The 25,003-nt window shown below is 48.5% G+C and overlaps 1 protein-coding gene and 1 long non-coding RNA gene across 6 annotated transcripts in view; one reads left to right on the forward strand and one right to left on the reverse strand.

The window, feature by feature from the left end:
• The window catches only part of WDFY2 (WD repeat and FYVE domain containing 2), a 162,455-nt gene extending 147,286 nt beyond the window's left edge, over nt 1–15,169 (reverse strand). The window contains exon 1 of one of the 5 annotated variants that reach the window (XM_038569406.1): nt 14,482–14,658. In XM_038569406.1, coding sequence (XP_038425334.1) covers nt 14,482–14,618 — 137 coding nt within the window. In that variant the 5' untranslated portion in view covers nt 14,619–14,658. Of the gene's footprint in view, nt 1–14,481; nt 14,766–15,035 lie in introns of those variants that run through there. The other 4 variants (XM_038569409.1, XM_038569405.1, XM_038569411.1 and 1 more) reach the window with 4 other exon arrangements.
• Nucleotides 13,859–22,698, forward strand: LOC119865164. The gene is made up of 3 exons (XR_005376111.1): nt 13,859–14,114; nt 19,963–20,135; nt 20,682–22,698. It is a non-coding gene; the product is annotated as an uncharacterized LOC119865164 (long non-coding RNA).
• Nucleotides 22,699–25,003: the final 2,305 nt, after the last annotated feature.

Consider the following 25,003-nt stretch of genomic DNA (forward strand, 5'->3'; position numbering starts at 1 on the left):
AAAAGACCTAGAATAGCCAAAACAGCATTGAAAGACAAAAACAAAGTTAGAGGATTAATGCTACCAGACTTCAGGACTTACTATAAAGCTACAGTAATGAAGACACAGTGTGGTATGGGTGAAAGAACAGACAAAAAGATCAACGGAACGAAATAGAGAACCCCAGACCAGAAGCCCCATAAATATCATAGATGATCTTTGACAAAGGGTAAAGGCAATACAATGAGCAAAGACAGTCTCTTCAACAAATGGTGCTTATAAGACTGGCATCCACATGCGAAAGAATCAATCTAGAGAGACTTTATAGCCTTTACAAAAATTAAATGGATCACAGACCTAAATATAAAATGCAAAACTATAAAACTCTGTTCTGACAGTCCGGAGCCCACGGATGGTAGCGCCCCGAATGCCTGCGGCACACACATCACTCACCGTGAGCTCCACAGACACTTCCCCCGCTATAGCCCCTACTTATGGCTGGGTCACCTCTTGGGTTCTCATTACAACTGTAAAACACATTTCAGCAAGAAACCATTAGGGAACTTTGAGGAACAAGATTCATTACTCAGACTGTGGGTGGTACATAGCACTCCAGAGGGCCACAGAGGGCGGTCGCAGGTAGGGAACGAGTGAGAGAAGGGACCCAAGGTTCTGCCTTCAGTCACTACGGTCCAAAGGTGGTGTCTAGGGTTTCATGAGTTCACTCTTTATGAGCTAAGTTAAAACATGAGAGCAGAATCAGGGCACAGAAAGAGAGAAGTGGGATCTCTCAAGCGGTCACTTATCTGGGTTACCTGGGGCTTTCTGAAAGAAGGACCTTCATGCGTGGGAATGGCCTAGTTCCTTATCTGGTTGTCTAACGAGCAGTTGTGTCAGACAACTGGCAACATGTTTACTCAAGATGGACGCCTTTGGAAAGGAACGCCTCCAGTCAAAATGTCAGGAACTTACACTACAAACTCCTAAAAGATGAAATTAAAAAAAAAAAAATCAGATGACCTTGGATACGGTGATCATCTTGTTAGGTACAAGGCCAAAGACATGATCCATGATAGAGATAATTGATCAGCTGTACTTCTTTAAACCTAAAATTTCTACTCAGTGAAAGACAATATCAAGAGAATTAGAAGATAAGCCACAGACTGGGAGAAAATATTTACAAAAGACACATCAAAAAGGACTATTATCCAAAATAGAAAAGAACTCTTAAAACTCAACAATAAGAGAACAAAGCATCCGATAAAAAAAAAAAAAAAAAAACAGGCCAAAGACCATGACACCTCACCAAAGAGCAACAGAAAGTCAATAAACATGAAAAGATACCCCACCTCATGTTATCAGGGAAATGCAAATGAAAATAATGCGCTATCACTACAAGCCTATCAGAATGGCCAACATCCAGGACACTAACACCACCAAATGCTGGTAAGGATTTGTGGAGCGCTAGGTACTCTCATCTACTGCCGGAGGGAACGCAAAATGGTACAGCCACCCTGGAAGACAGTTTCTCACAAAACTAAACATGCTTGTGTGTGTCAGCACCAACTGCACTCCCTGGTATTCACCCAAAGAGGCTGAAAACATGTCCACACAAAAACCTGCACAGGGATGTTTACAGCAGCTGTACTGATAATTGGCAAAGCCTGGAAGCAACCAAGTGGTCCCTTAGAAGGTGGATGGATAAACTGTGCTGCCTCTAGACGATGGACTATTATCAGTGCTAAGGAATGAGCCATCAAGACACGAAAAGACACGGAGGAAACTTAGACACGTATTACTAAATGAAAGAAGTCAATCTGGAAAAAGCACAACTATGGGCTTGGGGGTAGGAGGGAGACAAGGCCAACAGGCAAGCACAGAGTATATTCAGGGCAGTGAAAATACTCTGCTTGGTATTGTAATGACGGATACGTCATCATCATACAGTTGTCCACAGACTATACAACACAAAGAGAGAATCCTAGGTAAACTATGGACTCTGGATGATAGTGATGTGTCAATATAGGTTCATCCTGGTAACAACAAAATCAATCTCTAACATATCAGACAGCTAGTATTTTCCAAGGGCCAGAAATGCCAGCGAGCACTAAAACAGATTATTGTAATTCCGCCGGCATGGAAAGCCTCTCTTCTACTGAAGGTAACCGACTCCAGAAAAATATTAACCCAGATCTACAAAATAACAGGTAACAATGTAAATTTTAGACGTTTTTTACACTAGAATTTAAAAGTATTACATCTATCTACTTTAAAAATGAAAATAAAGAAAACACAAAACTCTCTAAATTCAAAAAAGTATACATCTGGGGCACTTGGGTGGCTCCTTTGGTTAAGTGACTAACTCTTGGATTCGGCTCAGATCATGATCTCAGGGTAGTGAGATAGAGTCCCAGGTCAGGTTCCCCGTTGGGATTCTCTCCCTCTCTCTCTTTCTTACTCTCTCTCCCCGCCCTCCTCCCCATCCCTTTCTCTGCTTACCCATATGCACGCGCACTCTCCCTCTCTCAAATAAAAATAAATCTTTTTTAAAAAAGTATACGTTCACATTTTCTATTTATGGCCACAGTCCTTAACATCTGTATAGGGCCTGCCAGTATACGAAATGTTTTCACATACATTATGCAAAACAATAAAAAATCAATTTCAGAAGAGGATCAAAGAGTGCCCCAGAACTAGTGTCATGATGTTGAGCCCTCTTTCCAGAAGCACTGGCATCTAAGGAAAGAGTTGGGAGAAAACTAGAGGGAAAGAAGGATTGACTGAAAGAGAAGGGACAAGGAAAAGTTGGAGGGACAAGACAGTTATTGAAGAATTAGAAAAGCAGCCTGAATGAAGGCACGCAGAACCCTAAGACTTCAGAGCACTGCATCGCTGAACCCTCAGAATAATCCCACAGGGCAAGTATTCTTTTAATTCCTGTTTATAGCTGCGAAGGTCATCACACCACTGGCAGTGGCAGCACTAAGGGTCAAATCCAACTTTCCCTGACTTGAGCCCCAGGCCCCAACATTGCCACAAAGCCTCCAGAGAGGGGGTAGGGAGGGATAAATGCCCTGCCTAATTTACCAGTATCTGCCTTTATTTTATATATTTACCGTGTATAACATCAGGATCCCTTATAAAATCTGTCTTAATATTTAGCATACATGCTTTCTCCTTCCATCCCCACCTAATTTTTTAAAAATATGGGCTTTCTGGATATCTTCCCATTTTTTCTACTTCTTCTTCCAAATACCCAAAAACCTCAAACTGCTGGCTTCACAAAAGGGAAGCACTGCCTTTTAGATTTAGAGGAAGATAGAAAGCTGCATCTCATACGCGGTTTCCTCACATGGGCGTCCCGCTCATGGCCTTGCCCAGACGACCTTAGCAGAAGTGGGCAGAGCAAGGAGCCCGTAGAGGGGAAATAGAGGGGAATTCGAGGCTTGGCACAGCTACAGCTCCCCAGTGTGTCAAGAGAAGACAGCAATCTGGACTTTTATGTGAAATCCAGATTTTTAAACTTGGCTATCAATTCAAACTTCCAGAAACATTGCATAGGATCAACATCCGCCTGAGGGTGAACTCAACCCATCAGTTGTGGGCTTCTAATGACCAGGCTTCCAACTGAGAACAGCTCAGTTAGACTTACATCCCTACCTCAATTGTTCCCCATGGAATACATGGAAGCTGCAGCCCTTAACCTCCAAGAGACCGGTGGGGACAATGGACACACCATTTCAGGACATTGACAAACGGACAGAGTAAGCAGCCTATGAAGGAGCACGCAGCCAGCAGCCACATGTATCTCCTGACTACTGGCTTTCGGGGCGCAAGTTTGGGAAGTGGCAATAAAAAAAAAAAATCAGAGTAACATTACCCTTCCATATCTAGAAAAGAGAAACAAGGGCTCAGAACTATATGAACGCACACAAACACATATTCAATAGCCTTGCCTTTGTGTATCCAGGGTGACTTAAAATAGTCAAGCCTTAATGGAACCATAGCAACGGGAAAATTCTCCCTACTTAGAGGCATAGTGGTATCATAAAAAACACAACTCTCCTTTATTCCGCACCATCTAAGCTCCCAGTACAAAGCCAAGTGCTACAGGAATGTCAGCTCATGTAAACCTCCCAAAAACTCCAGGAGGACTCATTATGCCCAACGTACAGATGTGGATACTGAAACTCTGAAATCCAAGACGTCTGGGATGTCTTGGGAAAGAGCCAAGCATCTGGAGCCCAGTGATGCCGTCTTATTCGCTCACCGACCAGTCCCAGAGACGTACTACCTACCGCAGACACATCACAGGAAGCCGTCAAGAACAACTCATTAGCTACAGTAACTCCAAGTGTAGAACTAGTATCAAAAGAAGCCCATAGTAGGCCCTGTTGATGATGATAACTTAATTTTGTGATAAAGGTAGTTTCACAAAGATATACAAAAGGAAGTAGAAGGACCATTCAATAAATGATGTTGAAATAATCAACAGCAAATTTCAGAAAAATCCTTTACATTCCTCAATTTATACCATCCAACAAAATACATTCCAAACAAGTCAAGAAGTTACTTTTTCACCAAATTATGTAATCAGGATAAACACAAAAGACGCATATGCAATGACTCCCTGGGTTAAGAAAAGTACTTCCCAAGATTAGAATGATAGAAGGAAGTTCACTAAAACAGAGGACAGATGGTTCAATTAAAAGGAAATGTCTTCTGTGTAAAAAACACAGAGAGGGTAAGGCAACTACCTGGATAAACAACAGACTCAGGCTAAGGTCCACACCCGTCTGTGGAGGACGCCCACGAGAGCCGCGCAGAGGAGCCAGGAGCCGTCAGGGGAGAAACGGACAAAGGGCAGGAGCAGACAATTCACAAAATGAAAAATAACAAGTAAACAAGTAAAATACAAAATATTCAGGGGGCCCCTCGGGGGCTCAGTCGGTTGGGCATCAGACTTGGCTCGGATCATGATCTCAGGGTCATGGGATCAAGCCCCATGTCAGGCTCTGTGCTCAGTACAGAGTCGGCTTGAGATTCTCTCTCCCTCTCCCTCCCAGTCTGCTCCTCCCTCACTGTCTGTCTCTCTCTCTGTAAAATAATAAATATATAAAATATTTAAAAAATTTTTTTCCACCAACCAAAACATAAACACCAAGGAAGCAAGGCCCAAGAAACCAGTGGGGATGATGGACACACTGTTTCAGGATAACACAGCCCACGGAAAGAGGAAAAAGCCTGCAAAGGGGAACGCGGTGGCCAGCAAGCACACACGTCTCTCCACCCCCGGCCTTCAGGCGGCATGTCTGGGAGGTGGCTGTTTGCAGAGCAAAGTGACGGAGTAATCCCACTCTCACAGAAAAGACTATCAAGTAAGTTATCAGGAATTTTAAAATGAGAATATCCATAGCTGATCAGTAGTGGCAAAACTAATATTCTAATATTGCAAATTAATATTATAAAGTGGCACAAACATTTTGGAAGGCACTATGGTAACCTTCTAATTTCTTCTAAAGAAATAATCCAAAAATCTGGGAGAAGAAACAGCTGTCTGCCTAACACTTTTCATCCTAACGGATTATCAGTACCCTGAGAGCAGGGTGCCTTGCTCACGAAGGGCCAAGCACATACAGTATAAGCGTCACTTAAATATGAGGGCAAACCGAAGGAAAAGAAAAAGATACAACCATTTAAAACGATGGCTAAGGACTAGGTGGATGGTGGCGTGATTTTAAGTGGGGGCAAAAATAATAAAAGTATGTGATTACAGCCATATTTTTGAAAGCTGCATTAGCAAAACTTCTAGAAGTAAATACATATAAAACATTAGCAGTCACGGTGCTATGAGGTTTGTGAGTGATTATTTTTTATTATGGTTATATTACCTTTATTTAAAATGTAAACAGACTCCAGAGGAATTATTATAGTTATTTAAAATACAAATTAATCCTCAGAAATTGAGGAAAAGATAAAAGATATAACAGCAAGGGTGCCCGTCTGGCTTAGTCCGCAGAGTGTCAACTCTTTACTGGGGAGAGACCCAGAGAGACAGGTGGAGACCCAGGCAGGGGGGAAGCAGGCTCCGTGTGGGACCTGACGGGGACTCGGTCTGGGACCCGGGGGCACGGCGTGAGCCCGAGGCAGACACTCAGCCACAGAGACCCCTGGGCGCCCTGAGGATGCAACTCTTGATCTCGGGGTTGTGAGTTCGAGCCCCACGTTGGGTTTAGAGGTCACTTAAAATAAAAAGTTTAAGAACGTAACAACAAATGGAAAAAGCGTCGAATCCCCAAGTAGCTTCACATTAAAGGTGAGAAGCTAAGGAGAGCAACTGAGCAGGAAGGTGCAGGGCAGGGAGGCGGGGAGCTGAGCTCTGGCGTCTGGACGAGGATGTGTCCTGGGTCCTGGGCTCCGGGCTGCCAACAGGTGAGTGTGGCCAGGAAGCCGGGCGCTGTGGGCCCTGCCGGGGGGCCTCCTGCAGCCAGGTGGGCGCTGGCCTGGGGGGGGGGCAGGGGCAGTTAGACATCTACTGCCAGGGGCCTGGGGGGCAGTTGGACACCTACTGCCAGCAGGGTGGGACGTGGGGGGCAGTTAGACAGCTCCATCCAGCAACCAGGGGGCGGTTAGACACCTCCTGCCCATGGTGGGGGGGGGGTTGTTAGACTCCTCCCGGCAGCTTCCGGAGAACCAAGGCCTCCTCTCACGGGGGCCAACCTCGGGCACCCCCCGTGCCTGCAGTGAGGTCGGGTGCGCTGGTTCGCGGGGTCCCGTGAACAGTCACGGGCGGGTCCACGGCGGAGGCCACAGGTCACACGGAGGCCCGCGCCGGCCGGGTCTGTACACGCGTGTGCGGGACTGCGGGTCCGCGCTGCCCATGACCGTGCTGCAGACCCCGGGGCAGTCCGCAGCCGGGCCGCTCAGCCGTCAGCCACCGGACCCCGGGCCCACCCACCGGACCCCAGGCCCACCCACCGGACCCCGGGCCCACCCACGGGTCTCCGGGCCCACCCACCAGACCCTGGGCCCACCCAGCAGCGGGAGCCTGCAGGCCCCAGGTGGCGGGGCGGCGCCTGACCCTTCAGGGGGGACACGGCCGCCCTCCCTGGCCTGCAGACACTCACCCCGCCCCGCCGTCCAGGCACCCCGGACTGACAGCGGGTGAGCGCCCCGCGGCCCTGGCTGCAGGGAGAACCGAGGAAGGCCCGGCCCCGGCAGCCCGGCTCAGGCTCCCAGGCCCAGCCCTCCCGCAGAGCCCCGGAGGCCGGGGCACAGAGCGGCACAGAGCAGCCCACCCTGCCAGCACCTGGCAGGGGATCTCTTTTCTTCTTTGGTCTCATTTGCTAGTTTCTTACACCCCTGAATTCATTTTTCATTATTTTTTTTTTAATAGGCTCCATGCCCAGAGTGGAGCTTGAACTCACGACCCTGAGATCAAGACCTGAGCTGAGATCAAGTCAGAGGCTTGGGACACCTGGGTGGTTCAGGGGTTGAGCGTCTGCCTCGGGCTCAGGCCGTGACCCCGGGGTCCTGGGATCAAGTCCCACATCAGAGGGAGCCTGCTTCTCCCTCTGCCTGTGTCTCTGCCTCTCTCTGTGTCTCTCAGAAATAAATAAACAAAATCTTTAAAAAAGGAAATAAAAGAGACACTTAACCAACTGAGCCACCCAAGAGCGCCTCAATTTTTACTAATGACTAAATGCAGTGTTTGGATGAGGAGGCCCACTACCCTTAAAAAAAAAAAAGTAATGAGACTGCTTAAAGTTGCAGGAGCAGTTATTTTTTCTGTGTTAAGAAACTTTTTAAGTTAATTGTGGCATCTCCTTCAAGATCTATTGAAATAAAAATAAACAAGTTTTATCCCCTTTTGAATTCCTTCTATTCTGATTCTGTAGAGAAGAAAAGCTTGGCTTGATGGCCACTTTCTTTTCAGGTAAGTATATGTCGTATACAATCTAAGTTATTGTTACAGATACCAACTGATCACCACTTGAAATAATCTTAAATCGCAATTTATTGATTTCTAAATGACACTGTTTTAATTTCCCCAAAACTGTTAACTTTTTAATGACCTCAAGATGATTCTCAACGACAAATAGAAAATGTTTCTCTCTCAAAGCCAAATTCAACGTGAAAACACAGACAGGGAAAGATGCTCTACAAGGAAAAGCAGTATTTCCTTTTTAACAAGTTTGATTTGGTTTGCTTGGAAAAGATCAGCTCTCTAAAGCCTTGTCTAGCTACTAACATCCTATGATTTTTACCTATTTTTCTTTTTCAAAGTTTGGTTAACACATGAGGTCTAAGATTACTGGCCAGGATTTCACAATCCAAGAATCAATCATTTTCGGAGGGTCAGAATTTTCCATTGTCCTGCGATATCCAGGTGAATGTGCCCTGATTAAGATCTTCGAGGTCCTGGACAGAATCTGGTTTAAGTGCATACATTAAGTGGAAAATTCAGAACTATCAGGAGCTCTGGGGTCACTGGGAGCTAAGCCTCCTCCAGTAAGCCTCCTTAAACAAGCTTTCCCTTAGTGATCCTTTCTTAAAAAGTCAATCTGTATTCTGACCTTTAGAGACATAGAGGCAGCCTGTTTCCGGACAGATTTGCTGGCATAAAGACTGCCTCATGCTCTGAGTTCAGCTTAAAGGTCTAATTTTCAACCATCACATGGGGTAAATTCCCATTTTGGGACCTTGAAACCAGCAATTATTACCACCAAGCAATGAGTCTCAAGTGCAGAGCTAAAAGTTTATTAATTTTATGCCATTAAGTAGAGACCGGACACGCACAAATTCTTTTAGATGGCTTCTAATTCTGTCCACTTTACCAACCTCATATCATCACTCTTAAGAATTCAACTTTCAGAACTATGCTTGCACTGTGGGAAACCTCTGATTTGCATTTTCAAGCATATTTTTTGGATGCAAGTGTTATGAATTATGTGGTGCATAAAAACTACCAGGAACTCAGCTGAATTGAGCCAAGGTCTAAGTATTAGTGAAACAATGGTCTCTCTTTTTTTTTTTTAAGATTTTATTTATTTATTCATGAAAGACACAGAGAGAGAGAGAGATTGAAGCAGAGGGAGAAACAGGCCCCATGTAGAAAGCCCCACCCGGGACAGGATCCAGGGACTGGATCCCGGGACTCTAGGACCACGCCCTGGGCAGAAGGCAGGCGCCAAACCACTCAGCCACCCCGGGATCCCGAAACAATGGTTTCAAACAGAGAACTGAGATACTACAATTTCACAATAAGAACCAATGGTGAATCCACCAACAGCATGAGGATTTATAAAACAAAATGAAATTTTAACATATCTGCTCAAGAAATAGTCAAGTAGTCATGACCACTTAGAACCAAGTGGTTTAGAATTTTAAAGAAAGAAAGAAAGAAAGAAAGAAAGAAAGAAAGAAAGAAAGAGGAAAAGGAAAAGGAAAAGACCAGCCTTAGAGATTAAAAACAAAAACAGAACCCCACCCCTTCGCCCTCCCAGCCCCAACCCCAGCTGGCCCGCCGTCCTGGCTGAGCAAGCTGCTGGTTTCGGTCACTCAGTCCAAAGGTCTTTGCTTTATCTCCGCAATCACCACCTCAGGCCCCTTTCATTCCAAACCCATGGCTGATCCGCCGCTCTACTCCTTCCAAGAACAAGTACACTGCCTGGTGCTAGGCACCAGGGACCAGATCCCTTCATCTTGAGATAAAAATCTGACTCTTTTACCTTGGGGGGGGGGGCTGTCTGCCCCAGGGGATTACAGGGAACACTGCTAATAGCCCGATGCATAAACTGGCCCTGAATAAAATGAGAATATAAGGTAGCTGCTCCCCCACACTCCCTTCCCCATTACCCTCATCCCCAACAGTGCCCTCCCACCCACCCCCAACACCCACGACCATAGCCTTGGATCTTTTTACCCAGAAAAGAATTGCAAATTCTTGTGCCCAGAATTTTTGGAAAGTTTCACTCGCCGCGGTCACTCCTCTGGAGACACTTTTCCAGATTTCTCAAATCACTCAGAGCTGAGTTCCGAATTCAAGCTGACTGGCTCCTGAATCTATACTCTTAACCAGTCCATTCTAGGGCTTCTCGGTGAATGAGTTTTCTTTTCCCTGCCTCCACCTACAAAGCTTTCTTTAACCCTCCCCTTTTCACATGAACTCCTACTCATCCTGCAAGACCCATCTGTAGGAGCGCTGCTTTTCCCTAAGCGCCGTGAGCTGAGATTCTTCAGGAACCCCAGAGAATGCTGTTTGCACCTGTCTTCAGTGCATCTCCTTACACTGAGATAAAAACAGACCCCCGTTACCCACTGCAAAGGTACAGACTCCTAGTAAAAGAACGACTTCCTCTAGCGGCCCAATAGTAACTACCTAGAGTCCCCAAAACCGTCTGCATGAATGCCCAGATTGTTGATTTGTGTTCAAACAGGACACAAAGAACACATAAACCTAAACATGGGGTTGAGTCCCACCTGGAGAGAGGTCTCTCCTGGCCTTCGTCACGCAGAAGGGGTAGCCCCGATCAAGGGTCCCCGGGAAGCTAGACTAGATATCAGTGTTAACCCAAATCTGGCTGAGATGTCTGTATGAAGGTCCTAAGCACCAAATGGCTTCCACTCAGAAAAGACAGTCCAGAAGGCGGCAGGGACACGAGGGACCCACAGTACCAAAGGGGGTGTGCCCCCCGCCCCCCTGACAGAAGCCAGCTCTGTGGGAAGCAAAGACAGACCCAGAAATGGAAATGGGGAGTTCTGAGAACAAGTTCTGTCATTTGACAGCACCAGGAATCTAACCTCTCCCCTCAGACTGTGTTTCTATTTCTTAGGGCCCCTCACAGGTCCTTCCCCCAAATCCAGGAAAGCTCCAAGCTGTCCTAACTGTGCTAAGATGAAATGAGGGGGAGGCTTTTTACTGACTCTTTGGCCTGAAGTTTAGAATATTATCAACCCACTACCGACAGCAGCAGTAGGATGAAAATGGTAATCCAAGTGAAAGAATCCTCAGAAAGAAGAGAAAATGTAAGGGGCAGTAAGGTCTGTGGAATCCGGCCACATCCCTATCCCAAAATCTCTGCCCTATCCCCAAATCCTCTTTTCTTTGTTTTTTAAAAATTGTATGTATTTATTCATGAGAGACACAGAGACCCAGGCAGAGGGAGGAGCAGGCTCCCTTTGGGGACCCCGGGATTACGCCCTGAGCCGAGGGCAGACACTCAAACCCTGAGCCATCCAGGGCCCCACCCCACAAATTCTCTTTTCAATACTAAATCTCAGAGGTTGTGGTTTCGTCTTACTATCTTCTAAAACTTTTCCCTCACCACATTGTATCTTAAAAGGGTCTTGCCATTTCACCAATGTGGTACGCACAAGTGCTCAGAACACAAGAGAAACTTAAATGTGTGTTGGTGAAATGAATGAAGCAATGCATGGACTTTCTAAGTTTTAAGACATCCTGAAGACCACCCAGTCCAGTCCTCCTCCCACAAGTGCACGTCTGTCCACACACGGCTTTAATAGGTTGTCATAAAAGCCAATCAGCAAATACCAACTAAATGCCTACGATAGTTAAGATGCTGTGCTTTTAGGAACAACAACAGAAATATATGGGTCACTGATACAACAAATGTTTGGGGGGCCCCCATGTGTCAGACACTTTGCTACAGGCCCTAAAGATGCTACAAGGAGTACGCCACATGTAGCACCTTAGGGAAATTATGGAGAGGATGAATGGACCATAAGTAACTATAATACTACTTAAAATAGAAAATGTTAAGGGTTTTCAAAGGTTAGATAAAGGCTACCTGGAGTCAGAGGTCAAAAAGGGAAACCAGGTTCCAAAGAACTTCCGGGACACTGCCATTTGGGATAGGACATTCTTTGTGATTTAACCTTAGAGTTCAGGAATGAAAACTATTAGTTTCTAGCTGAAGTGGTTAATGGAAATGGCTTTGTAGGTTTTGATGAAAATCAATATTCTATCTTCATATCTTTAGCATTATGTCAAATGGAACCGACAGTGATTCTGAAAAGAATACAGATCAATTCTCTTTTAATGGAAACCATCACCAAAACTACTCTAAATAACAAAGTTATTGTCACCTGTGAGTATGGAAACACAGATTTGTCAATCTGAGTACTGATAAAATCTATGTAAAGAATAATTCTTGTCTTACGGGTGGGCCTTATTTAACAGTAATTTGATAATTCCTATTATTTACATCATAAACTAGAAAAGTGAAAATCTGGCTACTATATAGCTACACATCACATTTCTTTTGTCCTATAAACAAATGAAATTTATCTTCCAGTTTCTTTCAGACACCTGGGACACCTGGGTGGCTCAGTGGTTTAGCACTGCCTTCAGCCCAGGGCGTGACCCTGGGGTCCTGATATCAAGTTCTGCATTCGGGCTCCCTGCATGGAGCCTGCTTCTCCCTCTGCCTGTGTCTCTGCCACTCTCTGTCTCTCATGAATAAATAAATAAAATATTTTTTTAAAAAGACATGCTACTTCTGCTTTTCCAAACACCTTGAAATGCATCTCACTAAAGCTGTTTCCTTCTAGGGAAACACACTAAAATGGGAATCAGGAGACTTGAGCCAGGCCTGGCTTCACCACCTGCTACCTGAATTTGGGCAGGTAAATTCTCTGGCCTAAATTTTCGAATCCATAAAATGAAGCCATTAGAGCAAATACCCGCTAAGATCCCTCTGAACTCTAAAAAGAAAACAAAAAAAAAAAAAAAAAAGAGAGAAATCCTAAAAACTTACCTCTACTCTCAAACTATCAACAAAAGCAAAAAATTTCAAAACTAATGTTAAAGGACCTTAAGTTTAACTACCTTTCTCCTTCTTTTACTTGAGTCAACAAACTTATTTATGAATTTCCTACAGCAGGTAGGTTAAGCGGTTTCCTACAGTTATATACGGGGAAACTGACACCAATATATCCCTTTAGAAACAATTCTGTAACAAAACATTTCTAGGTTCAGAAGCAATCCCCTAAATGGAATTTTGCCTCTATCAAAAAATTAAACACTCATAAACTTCTTTGAGAATTTCAAAAGGTTTTTAATCCATGTTCTCCATTTCTCCATTTCTGCAACATATTTTTTCTGTTCGTTGTTGGTGGGGAGGGAGCATTGGCCTATGTTTACAATTTTACAATTTTCCCTACTGGATTTAGGAAATGAATCCAGCACCTTCTGGCCATTTGTAGGGAGTAGGATGCAGACAAGCACATGTGCCTGATATACTCATCCCAGTGGCACTGAAGAACCTATCATATGAATACACCTAGCAGGCAAATTTTTTCGATGTAGGTATGTATGCAAAGTGCATACACTGGGGAAATGACTATAAGGACAGAAACGAACACGTTACTGCTTTCCCCCTGCCTGCAAGTGTACCAGTCACAGAGAAAAAATCTCTCTAGCTCAGCATAAAGAACTGACATTAAGGGATCCCTGGGTGGCGCAGCGGTTTGGCGCCTGCCTTTGGCCCAGGGCGCGATCCTGGAGACCCGGGATCGAATCCTACATCAGGCTCCCGGTGCATGGAGCCTGCTTCTCCCTCTGCCTGTGTCTCTGCCTCTCTCTCTCTGTGACTATCATAAATAAAAAAAAAGTCTTTAAAAAAAAAAAAAACTGACATTAAGAAAACCTACCTCCTGTTTTAAGTAAAAGCCCCAAGTCCTATACCTCGACGCTGCTGCATTTTTCAGAACGTTAGTGGGTACCACTGAAACAACAGTTCCAGATAAACGCCGTGAGCACTATATTCAAGCATCAGTCCCATGGAAATCTGCTGTCATCAGCTTAATTTCTGCATATTAAATGAATTCCGTTAAAGCGCAAATGCTACTACTGGCTGAAAAACAAAGGGAACGTAGGAAAGGCAGAACAACCCGCTTCACTTCTGCAAATTAAGTAAAATTAAGCAAAAAAAAAAAAAGAAAGGAAGCGAGCAAAGGGAAGGAACTCCGAGCTGTCTGCAGCAGTGGTCCCTCGCAAGTTCTGGTGCTTCCCCTCCAAGACACCGGAGGAGGAGAGCAAAGAAGACAAGGCGCCTCTCCTTCCGGGAGTCAGACTCCGCACAGCTTGCAGTATTCGCCGAATTCGCTGTGAGGTGCGCAGGGGAGCGGGGGGCGGGGGGCGGGGGGCGGTGGGGTCCGCGCGGGGGGCGGCGCGGGCCTGCGCGGGCGGCAACCGGGGCACCGCGGCGCTCCGGGCGCGAGCAGCCTCCGGCGCGCACCTGCAGGGGCCCCCCGCCCCCCGCCCCCCGCAGGGCCGCCCCGGGTCCAGGGCCCCGCGCCCGGCCACCCGCTCCGGGCTCCGCGCTCCGGGCTCCGCGCTCCGGGCTCCGCGCTCCGGGCTCCGGGCCCCGCTCCCCCGCCCCGCGCCGCCCCGCCCCGCCCCGCCGCAGGCCCGGCCCGCACGCAGACCCCGGGGCCGCCGGGCCGTCGAGCCTCCCCGCGTGCAGGGCGGCGGCGCACCTGTCCTCCGACACGCTGATGACGCCCTCCTCCTTGGGCACGAGCACCGCCATGTTCACCACCTCCTGGGACCCCTCGACCCGCTGCAGCAGGATGGGCTTGCGGGTCAGCGGCTGCGGCTGCACCTCCGCCGCCATCGGGGGACGCGGCGCGCCGCGGGGCCGGGCCGGGGCGACGGGGCGGGCACGGGCGGAGACGGCGACTCGGGCTGACGGGGGCCGCGCCCCGGGACCGACTCCGCGCCCCCGGCTCGGGGCACCGAGACCGCCGCGACCCGGCTGCGAGCCGGCGCCACCGCCGGCGGGGGGCGGGGCCGGGGGCGGGGCCTGCGGGAGGGGCGGGGCCGGGAGGGCGGGGCCTGCCGCGGGGGCGGCCGCCGGTGGGCGCGAGGGCGGCTGCTCTTCCGGAAGAGCGGTGGGGGAGGAGCGGAAACCCCGGGCAGGAGGCGGGGCGGGGCGGGGGGGCCCCACGCGCGTGCGCCGGCCCGCTAGCCCCGCCCCCCGCGGCCCCGTCGCCGTCAGGCCCGCCCCCGGGACGCATGCGCTGTCCGTTACCTGCGGGCTCCGCGACTCGTCACCTTCCACGTCAGGGGCTCAGTCCCCGCCCTTTTGCTGTCCCGGGAGCGCGCGGCAAACACCCCCGGGAACGCGCTTGCCACGTGCCCCGCCCCCTCCGGAGTCCCCGCCAAGGGGGCGGACGCGGGGCGGGGAGAGCGCGCCAGGGCGAGGCCGGAAAGCAGCCGCCCGCAGGCAGGAAGGCGGAACGCGGTGGGACGTGACCGGGCATGCGCGCTGCTTAGCTGTCGCGAGCGGCCTCTAAGAGCAGCGGGCCGCGGCTGCGGGCACGGGCTGCTCCCAGCGTGCACCGGGGCCAGCCCGAGGGCTCCTGGGAGTTGTAGTTCTCCGGGGCCTCCTCGCCCTTCGCCTGGAACGACCTATCGCCCACCTGGCAGCCGGGCCGAGCCGGCAGGCGGTCCCTACCCGCTGGGCTCAGGCCGCTGCCTGCGACTGTGCAGCCCGGAGATGGAGACCGGAGAGAATCCCTCGCGCAGGCGTCTTCGAGGGCGTTGAGACGCCGTCTGCGCTGTGATCCGTGCGGTTTCCTTCAATGACCTTAGCGGTGCGGGGTCACTGTGGCTCCCCGGGGCCCGCGCCCCCGACCTGCCGCGGCTCCCATCCCGGGTCCAGCCTTTGCAGCTTGCTGCAGGGACAAGGGGGAGCGTTACCGAGGTCACTGCGGAGTGCTGGGTGCCTGGCGCCAGGGCTCCTTGCACGATGACCCTCCCCGACCTGTGGGACCAGGCTCGGGGGGTCCCAACAGCCCCGCCAGGGCCGGGCCTCCTGGAAGCGCGTGTCCAGAGGCAGCATGCTGCAAAGCACCTGTCTCGCTACCGCGGCCCATCTCTGCGGAAGTTCTGCGAGGCGCTTGAAAGGGAGACCGGTGTTTCCCAGTTTGGGGACCTGGAACGAGGCGTTCCACTTCTCCGAGCCTCAGGTTCCGCATCCCTTAAGTGGAAAATAGTAATACCCACCATGGGTGTCACGTGAGACCTACAAAAGAGATTTTAAGTGTCTTCATGCACAATAGATGCTGTAGGATTCGAGCGATTGGGACATGGACATATTGGGGGGGGGAGTCATTATTCAGCTACCACTGTGTGGAATCAGGTACTATTCTTAGGCTCCTGACTCTCCTCCTATCCACTGCTGACCTCCAAACCCCTTTATGTACTGCTGCTCCACTCCGTCACTTACCTGTTCAGTAGGTGTTCCGAACATCCCGGAAGAGATCTGTAAATCCACTGCATCAGTCACACGGTGGTTTAGAACTCAGTTCCTAAGCGTCATCCTTGATTCTTATCTTCTCCTCCCAGCTCTTGTCCAAACCATGAACGAGCCCTATCTGCATGCGCTACCTCCAAAGTAGATTTTAATTTTCCCACTCAGACGCCTGGGTGGCTCAGTGGTTGAGCATCAAGCTTTGTCTCAGGCCGTGACCCCAGGGTCCTGGAATCGAGTCCCACATCGGGTTCTCTCTGCGTGTGTCTCTCATGAATAAATAAATAAAATCTTATTTTATTTTTTTAACATTTTATTTATTTATTCATGAGAGAGAGAGAGAGAGAGGCAGAGACACAGGCAGAGGGAGAAGCAGGCTCCTCACAGGGAGCCCAATGTGGGACTCAATCCCAGGTCTCCAGGATCACGCCCTGAGCCAAAGGCAGATGCTCAACCACTGAGCCACCCAGGTGTCCCAATAAAATCTTTAAAAAAAAAAATCTTTAGGGGATCCCTGGGTGGTGCAGCGGTTTGGCGCCTGCCTTTGGCCCAGGGCGCGGTCCTGGATATCCGGGATTGAATCCCACGTCAGGCTCCCGGTGCATGGAGCCTGCTTCTCCCTCTGCCTGTGTCTCTGCCTTTCTCTCTCTCTCTCTGTGTGCCTATCATACATAAATAAAAGTTAAAAATAAATAAATAAATAAATAAATAAATAAATAAATAAATAATAATAAATCTTTATTTTCCCACTTACATCACCTCTACCCCAGTCCACGTCACCATATGCTCTGGCCTCTGCCACCACAGTAACCTAACTGCTTTCCCTGCTGCTTCTCTTGAACGCTTACCCCATTCAGCCCAACCCCAACCCATCCAATCCATTTTTATTAAAGTGGCCAGAGGATTTTGCTTGAAAATATAAACCAGATCATATTACTGCTCTGCTTAAAATTTGTCAGTGCTTACCATTGCACCTGAGATAAAATGCTTCTCCAGCCTCACACTCTCTAAGACTTGACTTGCAAAGTCCCAGAAACACCAACCTTCTTCCTGCTGCTGGCCTTTGCAGTGTCTGCCTCTAGATACTTTCTTCTTTTTTTTTTTTTTTAAGATTTTATTTATTTATTCATGAGAGACACAGAGAGAGGCAGAGACACAGCCAGAGGAAGAAGCAGGCTTCCTGTGGGGACCCCGACGCAGGACTCGATCCCGGGACTCCAGGATCACGCCCTGGGTTGAAGGCAGGCCCTAAACTGCTGAGCCACCCAGGGGTCCCCAAGATACTTTCTTCTCACCACCCAGTCTTTACTCCAGTGTTAGCTCCTTAAAGAGTGTGAACCTCCCACCACTCGTGTACCCTACCTCTTCATAACACTCACTGTCCTATCACCCTGTTCTGTTTTCCGGTCTTCACTTCTACCCCAAATAATCTTTACTACTTATTTATCTCTTAATTCTCCCTCTTGTAGAAGAGAAACCCAGGAGAGAAAGGACCTTATCTGCCTTTCATCATTGTATTCCCAGCCCCTAGAATAGTCCCTGGCAAATGGAGTATTTGTCAAATGAATAAATAGAAAAAAAGAGAAGCGGGTCTGAATTTAAGTCTTTCCCATTAGAACATAATGGAAAGACTGGAATCTGGCCCTTGCCCTAATTCCTAGGATGGGATGATCCTTGGGAGAAGACACACAATAGGCAGATGAAAATATCAATATGGTAAAGCCAACAGGTGAATAATTGGTATCCAAGAGAAGGGCCTAGTGTGCGATTATCCCTTCTCTTCCTGGCAGCAGGCACAAGGGCCCCCTCAGCAGCAAGGTTTTGTGGCTCTGACGCCTGGCTGCACATTAGAATGCCTTGGGAACCATCTCTGAATGACTAAATTTGGTTTTCTGGAAGTTTGGCCTGAGAATATGAATATTTATAAAGTTTCAGGTGATTCTAAAGCAGGTAACCCTTGGTTTCTAGTCTCATCTGGGAAGCCCAGACCTAGGAACCCAATGGAAGGGCACAGAAAAATGATGAGTGGTACAGAGGGCTGGGCCTCCAATCATGGGGCACATCTCCCCTTCCCTTTTTCTTCCTCAGCATGAGGGACTAGCCAGGCTGCTTGCTCTACCACTGGTAATATCTAGTGCTTCTGATCAGAGCGTTGTCTCTTTTTGTGTGGTCCATCGAGTGGCAAAAAAAAAAAAAAAAAGCACAAGACTTTTGCAAAGCTCTTCCCTTGATCTTCCTCTCCGTTCCTCTCTAGCCTGGGCAGGCTGGGGTTAACAATAGGCTTTCATATATGCAAAGGTCTGAAGTAAGGCTCATCTATGTACAAGAGCATCTATGAACCTGTTTGAATGTGTAGATACATATTCTTTAAAGCAGTTTTAGATTCACAGTAAAATTGACCTGAAAGTAGTGTCCTGGCTTATCTATATCCCCCACCAGAGTGGCACATGCCTTACAATCAATGCACCTGCACTGATACATCTTTCCCACCCAAAGCCCATAGTTTACCTCAGGTTCACTCTTGGTGTTGTATATTCTGTGCCTTTGGACAAACGTATAATGTATCATGTATCCCTGTATATTCTATAATACCATATAGAATATAGTTTCACTGCCCTAAACATCCTCTGTCCTCTGCCTATCCATCCCTCCGTCCCCAAGCCCCTGGCAGTCACTGATCTTTTTATTGTTCCCATAGTTTTGCCTTTTCCAGAATGTCATGTAATCGGAATCACGCTGCTCTAAATTTTCTGCATCCAATAGGGTTGAATAGAATGCACGGAGGAATGAAATGGAGCCTACAAGGGATGAATATGGCTCGGACATATATACACGTAGGACTTCCAGATCGGCTTCTTTCATTTACTAGTATGCTTTTAAGTTTCCTCCATGGCCTTTGGCTCATTTGGGTTTAGTGCTGAGTAATATTCCATTGTCTGTATGTATCATAGTTCGTCTCTCCATTCACCTACTACTGAAGGCCATGTTGGATACTTCCAAGTTTGGGCAATTATAAATAAAGCTGTGATAAATATCCGTGTTCAGGTTTTTGTGTGGGTACAAATTTCCAGTTCCTTTGGGTAAATACCAAAGAGCCTGATTGCTGGATCGTGTGGTAAGAGTGTATTTATTTTTATAAGAAGCTGCCAATCTGTCTTCTAAAGTGTCTTCCCACCAGTTAGGTTCATCTGTATTTCAGAAGAAAATTAATTCTCCTGGGCTTTTCTGCAGAGGAACTAAGAAGGCAGAGTAGAATGAAGTAGGAGTGGAAATGAGCCTTAGGGAAATGGCGGCAGGTGAAACAGTGAAAGAAAAGAGAGAAGGAGGAAGAGACTTTATGTTTCTGTTCCTTCTTTGCTTTGTCTTGACTAAGAACTCTCATGCCACTGCAGCCCCACCCGTACACCGGCCCCCACCCGTACAGCGAGATCAGGTGAGAGGCAGGGGCTGGGACTGTGCTCCTTAGAAAATCCAGAGGAGAGCAGAGGAACCCCAAGTGCATTTTGTCAAGAAGTGGCTCTACGACCCCTGTCACTTCGTAGTTCTCAAAAAGTGTTTATTGGCAGAAAGCATACATGGAAACCTAAACCCCTCAGTTTACCCGTCCAAGGTCTTAGATCTATTAGACCCTTGGTTTAGCTTCAGGAAAGTCAGACCTATTCACACTTTTATAGACACTGTCTTCATTCACTCTCTCTTCCAGCAAATCAGTGGCTGCTGCATTCCGGGGAGTGAGCGAGGTACTGGATGGACCCTTGTGAGTCAAGGGCAGAGCTCAGTTTGGCTCAGACCCCGATTTCATCATTGGACGGTCACTGGCTCTGGGCAAGTAGCAAAGAGGAGTCGATGTGAGAAGATCTGGGTTTAAAAATAAAGGTCAGGGGGATCCCTGGGTGGCTCAGCAGTTTCGTGCCTGCTTTTGGCCCAGGGCGCGATCCTGGGGTCCCGGGATCGAGTCCCGCGTCGGGCTCCCCGCATGGAGCCTGCTTCTCCCTCTGCCTGTGTCTCTGCCTCTCTCTCTCTCTCTCCATGTCTATCATAAATAAATAAAAATAAATTTAAAATAAAATTTAAAAAAATAAAAATAAAGGTCAGGACTATGCCCAGGTTCTGCTGTGGTCAGTTTTGCTCTAAATCTCCTGCCTCAAATAAGGTTAAATAGAATGTATGAAGGAATTAAATGGGGCCTCTGAGGAATGAATGTTGCTCAGACAAAATACTGAGATGGGAGGAGCAGTGAAATAAATTGCCATCTAGGCAAAATGATGAATCCACTTGGAGGGGTGCGGCCTCTGAGTCTCTTAAATAACCACCGTGACTTTACTAAGGACTGAACATTTTGTATTTTGTGGCAACTTTTGGGGAATACTGCATTTTTCTCTTTTTTTTTAATGTTTTATTTCTCTTTTTTCTTTTTTTTAGACTGTATTTATTCATGAGAGACCCAGAGAGAGAGGCAGAGACCCAGACAGGGAGAAGCAGGCTCCCTGCGGGGAGCCGGACGTGGGACTCGATCCCGGGACCCCAGGGTCACGCCCTGAGCCCAAGGCAGATGCTCCACCACGGAGCCACCCAGGAGTCCCAGGTACCACATTTTTCTACATGGGGCTGTTGTCAATTCCACTTTCCACGTAAAATCATAGACATGAGGAAAAGAAGTGATTCTGTAAACAAAGAACGAGAACGTCTTTATCTCAAAGGCCTTGACCGAAGGTCGTGGTTAACGACCAAGATTCTAATGTTGCCGCTGGAGTCCTGGAAGAATTGTATCTGAAACTGCTTCTCCCCCTGCCCGTGTCTCTCATGAATGAATGAATAAATTCTTAAAAAAAAAAAAAAAAAATTCCTAAAGAGAAAGAGACCAAGATGTGAACAATAGGCCGAATGGTAGAACCCAAATTTTGTCCTCCTACATTAAATCCCTGAAGAATTTCACGGGCTTCTTCCAAAACATACATTTTTTTTTACCTCCAGGGTATGAAATCCTAAAGAACATATATCCTATATCGTACGTTCGCAGATTAAGTATTTTCGAAAAGCTGATCCTCTTTCGAAGTCGGTGCAGGAGAGGAGCTAGAAGCCGCACCCCGGACAGAAGGAGGAGCGAAGCGGACGGTGGTGTAGTGGTGTGGCTTCCTCGCTGCTCGCCCTGCCCCGCTCTCTCCAGGCCATCCTTCTCAGTGCCACCAGAGTAATCTTTCTGAAACTTGGGTTACTCCCTGGCAGAGCCTAGAACCTTCGGGAAGGTTCCACGTCTCCAGAATTGAAAGCACCTTCATTCATCTGGCTCAGGCCTCCCTCTGCAATCCCTCTCCCACGGACACCCCCTCGACCTCGCCCCCCTACACTGCACGGGCCCAGCGGCATCGGCCCCAAGTAACGTGAAATCCTGCTTCATCTTTTAAACACCGAGGGACTGCCGGCGGCCACCGCACTGGGCCCGGTTCAGTCATGCCAGCGGCTTCCTTTCTCTGCCGTCGCCTTAGTCCCATGTGACATCTTTGTCTTCTGGTTGGCTCTCCTGGAGGTAACAAAGTAGAAGCCGGCGGCTCTCAGGTTTAGACGCTTTTTCTTCCATCCGATTGCATGTCTTCCCCCCCCATCAAGCCACAATCCTGGAGTTCTCTCTGGTTGGACACACCCAGCCCTGACCTGACGTCCCCGAGGAATGCCGTGTGGGCGACATGCTCCTCTGAGACCCCGCTATAAGGGAAGAGTGGTTTACGCTGCCTGGCTAAGGCCAGTCAAGACCCATCCTTGTTGCTGAGAGTAAGGTCCATTATGCTCCCCCCATGGCTGGGAAATTTGGAGGGAAGGAAAGAATGGATGCAGAATAGGCACCTTCAGACCCCAAACTACTTACAATTCTCTAAGCCATTTGTCCCGTGGTTTAGCTCTCTGCCCTCTTTCTGGAAAGTTTTTTCCCACTTCATCTGTCTAGTAAATTCTTACTGTGCCCTCAATTCCAGGCCAAGCGTTTCACCATCCGTAAGATCTTTTGGGATCACTCACCCCAAAGAGGGGATTAGGTCCCTCTCTACACCATTCTTAGACCAAGTACCAACTCAATTTATTGCCTTTCTCATTGTTCATCAATTATTTGTTTGATAGATTTGTCTCCCTCCAATAGATCTTTAACTTATTGAGTACAGAACCCCTATCTTTTTTAATCCTTCCTCTTGACATTTATAGAATGACCAGAGCATAGACAAGTATTCTTTATTTTTTTTAAAGATTTTATGTATTTATTCATGAGAGACAGAGAGAGAGAGAGGCAGAGACACAGGCAGAGGGAGAAGCAGGCTCCACGCAGGGAGCCCCACGTGGGACTCAATCCAGGGTCTCCAGGATCACACCCTGGGCTGCAGGCGGGGCTAAACCTCTGAGCCACCCAGTCGTCCCAACGAGTATCCTTTAAATAAATTCTGAGTTTGGTTAATTCTATTGGAGATTGATCACCACCTGTTGGTCACCACCTGTTGATCACCACGCCATGTGCTCTGCGCGCAGGTGTGACCTCCTGCGATGTCTAAGGAAATGAAGTGATCATCACTGTCAGCAGTTGCTTCTAATACCCCTACTCTTGGTAGGGCACAGTGTGTGTGGCCAGGGAAGCTAATAACGAACCCACAAATGATAAGTTCTCTGCCAATAATAACGCTGATGGTGATGATGCAAATAGTCTGGAGGACCCTGGGAGTCCAAGATGACAAGACCTTCACTGCACCAGATGCCAGTAGCTTTCCTTGGAGTCGCAAAAGCAGCAGAAGACAGGCTCTATGACCTCGGGGAAGTCACATGTCAGTGTAACAGCTAGAGGCTATTAATAGTGTACGATCCTGTAGTATAAATTATACGTGTGTGACGGCGCTGCAGCAACAGTATTTGGCTGATTACAGAGGGAGTGATCCGGGTGGAATGATATTAGCCAGGAAGGGTTCTTGCAGGGGTGAGTCACAGGTTTTTGAACCAGGGGCTGATATGATGTAGATGGCACTCAAAACTATTGTCTTAGCAACTATGTAGAGATGAGCCGAGATGGGAAAGCACAAATCAGGGAGACCAGGTAGGAGGCAGGAATGCAAAAGAGGTGATGGGCACCCGGACTGGTGTGTGGGCTGTGAAATAGAGCTGGAATGGCTTAGAGAAGGCATTGCAGTGGGTTGCATAACAGCGTGGGCTTTGCAGACAAACTGATCTGGGCTCCGATCCTGGCTCTACCACCGACTCGCTGTGTTACTTGGGTAACTAACCTACCTGCTGAAGGTCTGTCCCTTCGTCTACAAAACGCACGTGTGGACACTTGTCGTTTTTGCTGGCTAGTATTTTAACATCCTTCCAAATTTGAGTGAATCCCAACCTAGGTGCGAAGACACAGAGGACGCTGCTCTTCAGCTGGCCCCCGGCATCTAGGACACAGGCACGTGCTCCGAGCAGGACCAGTTGATGCTCACCCACCTCTCCGTTCTGGGGAACAGTGATGCAAAGACTCGGTGGCCAGTTTGAAGATATTTGAGCCCTCTGTGTCGAGATTAGAATCTGGGGGTATGGGCCTGCCTGGCTGGCTCAGTCGGTAGAGCATGCAATTCTTTTTTTTTTTTTTTTTTTTAATATTTATTCATGAGAGACACAGAGAGAGGCAGAGACACAGGCAGGGGGAGAAGCAGGCTCCACAGTGAGCCCGGTGCGGGGCTCGATCCCAGGACTGGGATCATGCCCTGAGCCCAAGGCAGATGCTCAACCATTGAGCCACCCGGGCGTCCCTAGAGCATGCAATTCTTGATCTCAGGGGTGTGAGCTCAGGCCTCACGTAGTGCTTACTTTAAAAAAAAAAAAAAAAGAATCCAGAGGAGGCATGATGGGGCACGTCCTTGGAAACTGTGACTGAGGTAGGACGTTCGCTCTGTGCTCTGCTTCTTCCCTTGGTTCCCCCCCAAACCCTGTCCTCTACCTTCCCGTGGATCCTGTGAATTGCCTGACATCTTTTCCAGTTACTTCCTTTTCCACTTCAGTTACCTGCTATTTGCTTTCAAGAACCTTGACTAGAACAAGTCCTCACAGGACCATTTTGGGGGCGGGACAATGTGTATCGGGCCCTTTACCCAAGACGTGTCATGAGAAAGCCCTGACTAAACCATTGCTTTAAGAGAACACAAGGAAAATGAGGGAAAAGTGACCGACTTTGATAGCTGTCTGGATGTGGAGGAGGACGAAGGAGGGAAAACGGGCACGGTAACAAGCTCACACCCCCGTCCTCCACGCCCTTGCTCTGCCTCCCCCGAGGATCTGGGAGCCAACAGCAGGATGAGCTGCGTGAAAGAGGGCCAGACGTTCACGGCAAGATACCCACCTCTCAGCGTGTCGACAGAACAAGGTATGTTACTGACGTGACACAGTCTGAACTTGTTGGGCTGGCGCACAGGCTCTTCATAACCCCGTTGGAACCTGCCCGTCCGGCCCTGATGATGCCACGCCCTGGGAAGCTCCGATGCCACGCTCAGGCCCCGCTGCGGGGTGTCCAAGAGCACACGGTGTTGTGCCGAGCTGCGCTGCCTCTGCACCCCGTATTCTCTGTGCCTGGAGTGTCCTTCTGATCCTCCCTCCACTTGAACTCAGGACGTGGTTGCAGCTGTCGTCCTGGACGAGGCCCTTCCTAACTCCCTTCAGGCAATGCCGTCTGCTCCTCCCTCGGGCTCCTGCAGAACTCTGTTCAGGGCTCCCTGCTAGTGGGGTCTTGATGTCTG

Source organism: Canis lupus, chromosome 22, assembly GCF_011100685.1.
Source record: "Canis lupus familiaris isolate Mischka breed German Shepherd chromosome 22, alternate assembly UU_Cfam_GSD_1.0, whole genome shotgun sequence".
In the NCBI taxonomy this organism is placed as follows: Eukaryota; Metazoa; Chordata; class Mammalia; order Carnivora; family Canidae; genus Canis; species Canis lupus.